Here is a 12,185-nt window from a genome sequence, read left to right on the forward strand (position 1 = left end):
TTTTTTTTTTTTTCTTTTCAAAGTTCCCTCCTCCACAAGCAAACTTGAATGTCTGAGTTATTCTTAGGGCATTTTTGGACACTACAACCCTCAGTTACACATTACTTGGCTCATGAAGACATAACGACTGGACATGCGCTGTGGTACAGGCTGTACATGCCCTTCCTAGGGCAGCACAAAGCACACATCTGGGGCTATTTAACAACTGATTGGAAATTTAGCCTTCTGATTTCCAGTTAAATACTAGGCACAGGAAAACAAATAGCACTTGTTTTTCACTGAGCCTTGTCAGTCATCCAAACTGCATTGCAGACCAGAGAGGACTGCCTGTGGTTCCGTGGCAGAGGCCCAAAATATTTTGACCTTTTTTTTTGGCCTCCACTTTAAGTAAAAGGAATAAACCATATTTTGGCAACCCCACCTTCTTCACCCACACCCCCTCCTTCTTGAATTTGCAAAACTGGTCTTTAAATATTAAACATGTTCCTGGTATTAATTTACATTTGTCATTAAGATTAAGTTTTGATTTGTTTTTAATCCAAAGCCAATATCATAGTTTGGTTTCTCTCATTTATTCCAGCTACCCTGCCTTGATATTTACTTGGATTTGCTGAAGAGGCAATTTTCACATTGCCATTTTCTGTTTCTAATTAAATTGGGATATAATATCTAGCAGTTGCATTATCAAAATATCAGACATTTTAAAAGCTGGGAGGAACTTTAGAGATCAGCTAGTACAACCCCTTCATTTTAGAGAAGAGGAAACTGAGGACTGAGAAGTTACGTGCTTTTGTCCAATGATATATAACTAGTTAATGCTAGAGCCAAGACTAGTACTCAGGCCTCCTGACACCGAGGCCAGGGTGCTAACAAAAAACAGAAACCTGAGTTGCCACTGAGTAGAGTTGCCAGATAAAATACAAGATGCCCAGTTAAATCTGAATTTCAGATAGACAATGAATAACTTTTTAGTGTAAGTATGTCCCAAATATTGCATAAGCATGCTAAAATAATTATTTGTTGCTTATCTGAAATTCAACATTAATCGGGCATCCTCTTTTTTTATTTGCCAACTCTGGCAACAGTACCTTGGAAATCAACATCCCCTCCCATTCTCCATCCCCCACTCAAACATGCACACGTTCACATACATTTCTTCTCTGATTTTAATGATAAATGGCTGGAAAAAAATAAATCACAGCCCAGTAATCCCAAGAGTGAATGAGGCTGGAAGAAGCTGCTTATTTCTTGAGACGTCCTAATCTTAGATACCCTTTTTTCCATATGAGCCTGCAAAACAACTAAGCCTGACATAAATAGGCTACCATGACCTCTGCAGTAAGCATTTTATGTTGTTAGAAGCCAAGCATTAGGGTCTCATCGAAAATTTCTGCTTGCCTCAGGGCTCTACGTCTGTGGACCTTGCAGGAGAGAGTGCTCATGTTCTGAATGCAAATAAAGCAAGATTTTTTTTTTTTTAAGTCAGATAGGTATATGGAATAAAGTAAAAAGACACATTTTAAAATCTAGTTCATTGATTGTACAGCATCACTTTTACAGAGTGCCGCAGCAAAGTTTTTTCTAACGGCTTTATGATATATAATTCACATACCATAATATTCAGTGTTGCAAACTGTACAATTCAGTGTTTTTAGCATATTCACAAAGTGTAGTATACTCAATGCTATGTAATTCCAGAACACTTTTATCATCCCACAAAAGAAACCCCAAAGCATTAGTGTTTTCATGTGCTTTTCAGCTAGTTGTGTCCTTTCTTCAGAGAAATGTCTATTCATATTACAGCATGTTTATAAAGACAATTTAATATTGTGGCTCTTCTCAATCTTTTTGTTTGATTGTTTGTTCAGTTTTGTTTGGGGACACTGGCCGGAATGGGGATCCGAACCCTTGACTTTGGTGTTACCAGCACCGTGCTCTCCCAAGTGAGCTAACCAGCCAGCCAAATAAATACTTTTTTTTCCCTTCCCAATCTTTTTTTTTAGCAAACTCAGGCTGAATGCTCAGATATCTATTGCCCAGTTGAGTTACCCTTTTCCTTCAGAATGGAAATGACTGCATAAAGAAAAATAATGGTCTTAAATGTTCTTTTAAAGAGATTTTTATTTATAGTTTCAACATGACACAACATGGAAGGGTAGGATTATTTTTATTTCTGATTATGTCGAGGGACAACCTTAACCTACTCAATGTTCTCTGGGCCACCCATACACCCTGCAAAAGGTAAACTATAAGCTGTCACAACTTCATCCTGTGGCACATGAGTGTGACTCACACACAAAGATCGCCTCCTTGAAACTGAGCCTGAAACAATCACTCTTCATCCAACTCCCATTTCCTAGGTAACCAGAACAACTGGATAAAGGAACTGCATTTGCAGAGAAAACTAAATCCCACTTTCTCCCTGCCTGACACGCTCCCTTCTGCCTGGGCTGTGGAATCGTGAAAAGGGCTGGAATGATTTGACTGAAAAAGAAAGATGCCTTTATTAGACAGTATTAACATACAATGTTTTTAGTCACCTTCACGGGTGGCTGAGTTGTTCTGCGTAACACAAGGTCCTCCTAACTAATTATGAAAGTTTTTCTTTTTTAATCTGGGCAGTTGTAACAATGTAGACATATCAATTTAAATTAAAAGGTTACCCTGACAGATGAGTTGATGCTATTACTGGAACTTTTCTTACCACCCTGCTTTAAAAAAACAAAAACAAAAGAACTGGTAAAGTATTGTAACTCTACCTGGAAAGTAAAGACAGCTTTGGGATAGTAATGCAGATGCTCCCACAGCGTATCAGGGAGGAAGTTAGGCCGTGTGCATCTTGTGCTAAGACTCGAGAGACAAAAACAAAAGAACTGGTAAAGTATTGTAACTCTACCTGGAAAGTAAAGACAGCTTTGGGATAGTAATGCAGACGCTCCCACAGCGTATCAGGGAGGAAGTTAGGCCGTGTGCATCTTGTGCTAAGACTCGAGAGACACATCCTCTCCCCTCAGCTGCTCTAAGCTCTCTTGGGTAAACTTGGAGAAGACAGTGGTGGAAACGGCTAAGCCTCAGCTTCCAAAGATTCCATGGGCCTTTTGAGTGTTTGATGAAACACTTTACATAAAATAATTTAGTTATCTTCTCCCTAAACTTAACCCTTAACTACAATAAATGGATAAACAGAACACACTAGTGGTTTTCCATGCAACAAGAGAAACACACAACTGGTTTTCTATTCATCACTGGTCCCTGTGCTGCAAAGTTTGTCAAGTGGATGAGAAGACATGGAAACTCATTTCGGGCCACAGCAAAGAAGGGTGGAGCTTGCCTAGGAGAGCTGGCCAGCTGGTGAGAGAACTTGCATCACCGTTGTCTCCTGATCTGAGAACCTGAATGAACAACAGATGTTCCACCATCTCTTCCAGGCCATGGGGAAATGTGCAGATGGGAGAAAACCATTTTCCCTAAAGGAAATCTGCTCGACAACAAAGCAGAGTTCAGGTGTCCTGGAATTTAAATCTTTCTCCCTTGTGTTGGTAAATTTAGGTCCATCACTTGATCTGCAATCTCCTTACATGGGATTAATCCCAAATAAGGGCAATGTTAAATTGTTTACTAAAGCTGTCTCCTTTTTTCATTGTTAGTGTGTCATAAACTGATGGCCAAGAAGCAGTTCTTACAGATCTTAAACAAAATTAAAGCAAATAAATAATAACTAAGGATAAGATACTTTCCCTTAAAGCCCATGGAGTGGCAGAATAAAGAAGGAAACCAGAAAGTGTTAAGTACAACTATGATATATATGGCCCACGCTTTTCATCTGAACCAATAGCCCAGAGAAATAGGAACTCCTTCAATCTGGGGCCAGCCAAGCTAGATACTTTATAATTACAAATGGAAATTCAACACCCTTCCCAAGTGCTCTCTACAATGGCTAATAATAAATAACAGTAGCAATGGCAGGTAATGACTATGAACTTATCAGTGCCAGGCACTGTACTAAACATTTTATATGTAATCTCATTTATCAAGATAACAACTCTATGATATAGGGGCTATTATTGTTCCCATACTACAACTGAGAAAAATCAAGCTTAGAGAGATTATCTTGCCCAAGGTCACTGCTTGGATTCAAACCAGGAGAAGCAAAGCCTTTGCTTATAACCCCTCCATAACCCGCCCATTATGGTGGCCACTAGCCTCAGGCAGCTACTGAGCACCTGAAATGTGGGTAAGTGTGTCTAAGGAACCAAAATTTAATTTTAATAAACCATGCATAGTTAGTTACTACAGTATTAGACACTGCAGCTCCAGTTTAAAGGCCAAATACACATATGACTTTATGATCATAGCCACTAGTCTTACTACCACAAATAACATTAATTACAAAAGACTGACAATGATTATGACTATAAATGGAGCCAGTTTAGCATACGAGCTTATCGAATAGGACCAAGTGGGTTTGAGTCTCAGCTCTGCTGGTAATTAGCCATGTGATCTGGGCAACCATTTAACCACTCTCAGTTCTTCATCTATAGGAGAGGGTAAATACACCATCGTCATGGGGTTGTTGTGAGAATTAAATGAGAAAAAGCATTAGAGCACTTACTACAATACCTAGGATGTACAAAGTGCTAAATAAATGTGCTAGTAGTAGTCATAACAACTAAATAATTACTGATTTCTAGCCTTTTAATGTGGAAGTAATGAGTTTCAATTCTCAGAAAAGTCTATAATTTAAGTTATTAGTAACTCCAAGCTTATAAATGTAACTTTTGAGTTTTTAAATGTTTTATTTTGAAATCATTTCAAATTTAGAGCAAAGTTACAAGTATAGTACAAAGGACTCTAGTGCCCCCTTTAACTAGGTTCTCCAGTTTTCAACATATTTCCACATTTGCTTTATTATTCTCTCTATATGAATACATCATATTTTTTCCTAAACTATTTGGCCCTTTACCCCTTAACACTTAAATGTACTAAAAATGTTTCTTAAGAAGAAAAATATTCTCTTATATAACGGTACAATTATCAAATTCAAGAAATATAACATTGATACAATACTTTAATCTTTAGGCTCAGTTCTAATTTTGTCCACTGTCCTTGTAACATTCTCTGTAGCACCTGCCTCACCCCCTACCCAATAGGATCCAGTTCAGGATCACGTGTGCCTTCTTAGTCTCCTTTAATCTGGAACGGCTCCCCAGCCTTTCTTTGGCTTCCATGACTGACATTTTTAAAGAGTACAGGCCAGTTATTTTATAAAATGTCATTCAACCTGGTTTTGTCCAATGTTTCCTCATGATTTGATTCGGGTTGTATGCATTTCTGCCTAGAATACTACATAGATGATGCTGTGTTCTTTCTCATCTGCAGGCACACAATGTCCATCTGCCCCATATTGGTGATGTTAATTTTTATCACTTGGTTAAGATATTGTTGGGTATGTCCACTATATAAAGTTACTATTTTTTCTCTTACAATTAATAAGTAATTTGTGGAAAAGATATTTTGAGACTATTTAAATATACTGTTCCTCAAACTCCCTCTACCTGTTAGATTTAGTATCTGTTGATGATTCTTGTCTGAACAACTTTTACTATGGTGGCTGCAAAATGACGATTTTCTAACTCCAGTATTCCTTCTATATTTATTAATTGGCATTCTACTATAAAGAGGAGATTTCCCATCTCCCCCCCCCCTTTTTTTTTTTTAAAAAAAGATGACCGGTAAGGGGATCTTAACCCTTGACTTGGTGTTGTCAGCACCATGCTCACCCAGTGAGCTAACCGGCCATCCCTATATGGGATCCGAACCCGTGGCCTTGGTGTTATCAGCACCACACTCGCCCGAGTGAGCCACGGGCCGGCCCCCCATCTCCCCTTTTTACTCATTTATTTATCTACCTATTAACTGTATTGACTATGGATTCTTTCCTTACTCAATGGGTACCGATGAGGTTTTAAAAGCACTCTTCAGATATAGGTGACAAGAAACTATAGATCTGCATTAAGAATCATTATTAGGCAAAGTTCATTTATTAGGCAAGATAAAAACTCTTAATTGAGGACCCCACTTGTTTTGGATACTGTAGGACCTAAGTCTCTGCAGTTAGGACATTAGCACACAGCTCTTGCAATGGACAACGTGAGTTATCACTACCAAGTTGCAGAGTTGCTCATCATCAGACATGATATCATACCCCAAAAATTCCATCCAAACAACCCATCTATTTCTCCACAACTAGCAAACTTGAATGTTCTGGCAAACTCAAAAGGACATGATTTACAAATAGTAGGTAATATTTGGATATTTCCACAGAGCTGGGTTCCAGATTTTTTTTTTTTTTTAATAAAATACAAATGATTTCATTTTGGAACTCCCTGTGTCACTTTCTCAACAAACAGATCATCGTATCAGAAATTAGGCCTATGTTATATACAAATAGAATGGGTTTGTGCATATTTATTTTGTGGTCAGAGACCACACACCCAGTGGTTATTTACAATATTTACAGAGTTTCTGATGCCACAAGGGGGGTCTCCGAGCTGAAACCAAAGCTCAGGCCACACAGAATAACTGTAGGTCCCGCTGTAATGTAGAAACTAAAGCTGACTCTCCATCCACGGGAGAAGTCGTGTGGGTGGTGTCTGCTTTCTGTGAATGCCTATCTATTCCATCCAAATGTCACTAAGCACATACTCCAAATTTAACACTCTTTGAACTCTGGTATTATTTAATAAAAATAAGCCTTTTTTTAAAAAGCCTTGCAAAGTTTTAAGGTCATTATATCTTTGTGCTAAGGATCAGTTTGGGAGGGTTTTAAATACTCACCAAGAAAAGTCTGGAGACCCCAGTGGCAAGTCTCTCTGTCTTCAGATGCCAGACCAGGGGTTGCGGGGAGTTGAGTAGGAACACAACAGGCTTGTGGTGAATGTGGACTGAGGATATGGGATTCAGGTGCAGAGTGACCTGGGAAGCAAGAAAAATGAAAATCACTCAGAGCAGCATATGGAATACTTTTTCACAACTGACCCTTAAGAGAAATGAGCTATAAGCTAGTCCAGATCTCTGAATAAGATATATGAGATTGAACTAAATGATACTGCCAATATTTGATCGTTTTTAACTACAAAATGCCTATTTCATCTGGTTCAACCACACGAATCTCAACCCAAACATGATCTAGCTCCGAGTAATAGAACACAAATAAACAGAACACATTTTTCTTTCAAAATTGGCAAAGGTGGAATAAAAGTTACCTTCCCTCAGGACTCCCTTATGGTTCAAATGAAATGACTAAGCTGAAAATTGGAGAGCAGAATCCCCTGGGGGCAGGTCATCCCCCTGGGTCTCCAAAGCAATGACCTTCTTCTCTTCCAGGTAAGCTCCAACCCCCACAAAGTGAAGCGAATTCTGCCAAAGAAAAGTGCCGAAAGCTAAGTAAAAGGGGCTGTCAAGGGGAGCTGCCAGTGCTTTCGTCATGCCAGCTATTTGCTTGAAGGGGTTTTCCAAAGAAATGAAGCACACAGAACAGCACAGAATAAAAACTGATTGTACATAGCCCCCATAAAAAAATTTTAAAAACAAGAGAAAACTACGGGGCCAGTTTTGACAGCAGGTCAAGGACTATCGTAGGTTACCACTGTTGTCATTGGCATCATCAAAAAGCACCAGTGAGCCAGAAAATGTGGACTCAACAATGTCCTCTTGGAGCACATGTGCCAAGGTCGGTCATCATGAAGACAGGAAAGCAAAAGGATGTATGAAGAAATACTGACCAGATGCTTTCAGATAAGCCTGTCTCACGCTGGCTTTCCGAACAGAAGGTTGAGGCAAAACCCAAGAATCCCATATTTATACATATTGAACTCACCAAAGATCATAAAATAATAAGGGAGGAAAAGACAAAAAAAGGACTTAGGCTGATAAGATACAGACTGAGTGATGTACTGGGAATAACAGTACAACTGCCATAATCCTATAAGGATTAAATGGTCTAGATCTACGATCTGAGTCTCTACAATCATCAAGGATACAGCAGTAAAAGCTGGACTAGTCTGCATCTTCTCAGTGGCTGCTGGCCCACTTTGATCTTAATGTATCTCCCACTTGCTTTTGTAGGGACTGCTATGACCAATGTCACTTATTACCGTATACTCTGTCACTGATCAATAAAGCACTAAACCTTACTTATTTTTCAAACCCCAAGCTTTAACATGTGTCAGGTATTCAGTAAATGCCAATAGAATGTTTCAATTCTTCAGTTTTCAGTGCCACAAAAGTACTTTACAAATAATTTGCACTACAATATAATAGCATCTTGTTCATTAACTATTGACTATGCGTGTCTTAATTTCCAAAATAGACTGTAGGCAAAGATATGTCTTACATTTAATATTGTTCTTCATACACTGTAGATAAAAATCATTAGTTGATTTATCACAGCTAATTTATAAATTTATATATTACCCAAAGGTAAAAAAGACTGAAGATAATAGGTTCATTCAAAGGGATTTGGCTAGCTAATTCAAAGAAAAATACAAAAACATGAGCAATACTCAAACTGTCATGAGCTGTTTCTGTACATAGCTGGGATCATTTTTATACTCGATGTAAGCATAGTGCTAAATCAAAGTACTAAATAAGCAGTGATGTCAAGCACAGCTACAGCAAATTATGCTGTCTTTGGTTATATAGACTGTACCTCACAGCACACTGTGGAGATGCTGCTTGAGTCTAGAAATAAACAGATTGACAGCCACTGAAAATGAGAGGCTGTAGAAACAGAGCAGAGGCAAAGATTCAAACTTCAGCATTAACTGAACAGAGAGATGCACTCGACAGACAGCACATACTATAGAGGGTGAAGAAAGGAGATGAAATCCTTACTTGGTCCAAGAATACATGAAAATTGCAAAGCAACACTGCCTTTCACTAATAGCCTGTGTCAGTAACAGCTTTCCTTATTTATTCATTCCAAAACTGTTTATTGAGCACCATAATGGCACAAAGAATAACAGTGTATATCTGCAAAGGGGACATCAACTCTTTTTCTGATGATTTTCTTTGCAGCTCTCAGGCATACCATTCTTAGAGCTCACAGACATGCAAACGTTTTGGTCAAAATGTATACAACAAAATACCAATAAATATTTATCTCAAATGCACAAGAATTTTCTTTAAAGAAGCCTATGAAATGAGAAGAAAAAGATGTATGAGACAGATATTGGCGTTCAGGTCCAAAACTTTCCAGATGGTCAAAAGTGTTGAGGCCTGGCTCATAAAATCAAGGAAAGATTTCTAGAAGCCACAGCTCTCTGAGCTTTCCTGGAAATGGCTCCCTCTTCAATATGTGGCAGTGTCTGGCCAAGATGAATCTCTGACTCTGGCACACAGGGTCCAGGCAAAGCCCCAAAAGCCACTTGTCTGGCCAAGATGAATCTCTGACTCTGGCACACAGGGTCCAGGCAAAGCCCCAAAAGCCATTTGGCAAAGAAGAATTCACACCGTGATTGGGAAATTAAAAGAAAAATACCTAATAGTTTTTTTTAAAAGATAAATGAAGGCAATGCATGGCCTTCCAATAAAAAATATTTGAAGACTGAAAAAAAAATTGAAATAAAATAAAAGATAATTTGGTGGGGACAACGAATCCTGCAAGTACCCATTCACCTAATCCCTCAGCAATCTTCCTCTCTATGCTTCCTCTACTTGAGTAAATCTTGCTGAAGGGAAAATGAGGAACAACTAAAAACAACCAACAAAAGAAAGAATAAAGGGATAAAAGCTCCCAGAAATGTGGGGAGATCGTACCTGGGATGTCTCAAAGAATTCCTGGCTAAATTGCCCAATTTCTCCTAGGCTTAAAAAAAAAAAAGAGAGAAGAAAATCCTCTTTAGGATCAATTCTAGCTCAGTATAGACTATAGTTGTAAAAATAAGAACATGATGCTGAAGTTTTTCATGTCTAAAGTGTCCAGTGATCATAGTAAAGACCAGAGCTCAGGCAATTGCTGCAAAGAAATAATCCAGGAAGGAATGATACAAATGTATCCAATAATTTCCAGCTTGAAAATCCAAACAGTAGTTTAAAGAGTTGACCCTCAATCCTACATCAAATTTACACATAAAAATACAGATAATAGCTTAGTCTGTGGGCTTCATAAGTAACAAGGAACTGAACATAGGGGCCATGTGAGCTGGGAAGGCTAATGGGGCATGCAGATGCATCCCACATGAAGGAACACTGACTAGTCTCTAAATCAGTGGCTGCTTTGTTAATCTTTGGTAGTCACAGAGCATTTGAGAATTTAGTGCAAGTATGAACCCTCTCTTCACACACACATGAAAACTCATTATCACACAAAATGTTGCAGACAATGTCAGGGAAATACATCCATTTCAGGGCCCATGAACTCCCGATTAAGTACCCATTAACCAAGGTTAAGGATCCCATTGTAGAACAGAAAACTACAGTAGCAGAAACAGAAACAAAGTGGCCATCTAATTAAACTAGAAATTACATCTCTGGTTTTAAGATGACATCCTTTCAGGAGAACTTAATAGATGACAACTCAGAACTAAGAGAACTGTCACATACAGTTTCTGGGGTTTCAGTGACCTCTTGAAACCTATACTTTGGCCACTTGTTAGTCCATGAGGCCTAGTCCGAGAGTTCCTTCTCTAGTCATGTTTGTCTCAAACTGTACTGAATGTTCAGTCTCCTTGATGGTGTGAGAAAATGCAAGTAAATCTGATCTGTCACATCCCATATGTAGACACTTGTCCCTCACCCCTTGGTGATCCCCCCCTAAATGGAGGAAAGCTAAGTGTTCTAATCTGTTCTATGTCTATTTATACGAGGTCTCCTGAGGTTATCTGAGCACTTCGACAAACATACTAGATGTAATTTCATAAAGAAATTCAAAGCAAATTTTTTCTGAATGTTTTTCTAGGGAATCTGAACACAATTTTGACCAAAGTCAAGGCCAACTCTAAGCAGCATAAAGCATCTGAGTGGAAAGACAACCTTCCTATCTCCCATTTAGAAACTGTGTCCTTGCCCACATTATCACCAGAAAATAACAAGGAAAATTTTCTCTGGTCCTTGCTTGGATGAAAGCTTCTCATTTCTCCAAGGATTATCTTTGATAAGCAAAAACTACATATCACCTCAAACTTTGTAAATCACTTTATTAAAATAAATTATGTATTTGCAAGAAGGAAAAAAAGCCCTACTCTCTTCATGGGAAGATGCCATATGAAAAAAATTGTTTTGTATTTCCCAGGATTCATAATATAGATGCAAGACATCTATACTATGCTGTTTACCACACAGATATCAAAAGATTTCTTTTTAGTTAGACCTCCTATTCCTGGGGTTTGTTAAAACAAAGAAAAGTGAGTGAAACAACTGGCATGAGAATCTAACAGTGTCCAATTTTGCTAACATGTCAGTGAGGTTCCATTGCAACATTTCTGATTCTTAGAACAGGCCCTGTGGACCCATGAAGCTATGAAGTCATCCAAAACACGACCAGAGAGATTCCTATTATCTAAAACCAGACCAAATAATACTCTGAAATGGATGATTCGATAATCAGTTTACACTAAGATAGATAAGAAATGAACTCCAAGAGTGTGCCTGTAACCAAGATCCATAAAATCACACACTGGTCTTTATACAGCCATCATCTGTCCCCTCTTCGGAGGTAAAGAGACATCACTTGGCAACAGTGTTGGTAGTAACTGAAAACATCCTGCATCTTGGTCTCCCAGTGCCTGTACTTTACACAGGACAACAATGAGGCACCAACAATAGGGTCTCACTACTGATGAGAGAACTCGAATTTCACTTACGTGTGGGCAATATGACTTTCAGGAACTCAAATATGACCCCAGACGGATCTGAAATGTGCAACTGATTGCTGGCGGTGGGAACAGTATTCAGGTAGGTGCTGCTGCAGTGTTTCAAAGTGTATTCCCATCTGAGGAACCCCTATAGCTGACATTTTTTGTGCCAGTGCTTGTCTTTCACCATTTGGGAACTGGTATAAAAAGATGCCCTTAAGATTTCCTGGAGGGGTAGATTTGGAGCTTTTAAAAATGTCCTTTTTTAAAAATACAAGTATTTCTCTGAATTTCTCAAGGAATATCAATTAGTTGGCACAGAATTCAAGA

The 12,185-nt window shown here is 38.6% G+C and overlaps 1 protein-coding gene across 1 annotated transcript in view; it reads right to left on the bottom strand.

Annotated features, from left to right (window-relative positions):
• The window catches only part of TGFBR3 (transforming growth factor, beta receptor III), a 213,384-nt gene that overhangs the window by 66,369 nt on the left and 134,830 nt on the right, over positions 1 to 12,185 (bottom strand). The window contains exon 4 of the mRNA XM_008581287.1: positions 6,838 to 6,975. Coding sequence (XP_008579509.1) covers positions 6,838 to 6,975 — 138 coding nt within the window. The remainder of the gene's footprint in view (positions 1 to 6,837; positions 6,976 to 12,185) is intronic.

This window comes from Galeopterus variegatus, unplaced genomic scaffold (genome assembly GCF_000696425.1).
Source record: "Galeopterus variegatus unplaced genomic scaffold, G_variegatus-3.0.2 Scaffold2316, whole genome shotgun sequence".
Taxonomy (NCBI): domain Eukaryota; kingdom Metazoa; phylum Chordata; class Mammalia; order Dermoptera; family Cynocephalidae; genus Galeopterus; species Galeopterus variegatus.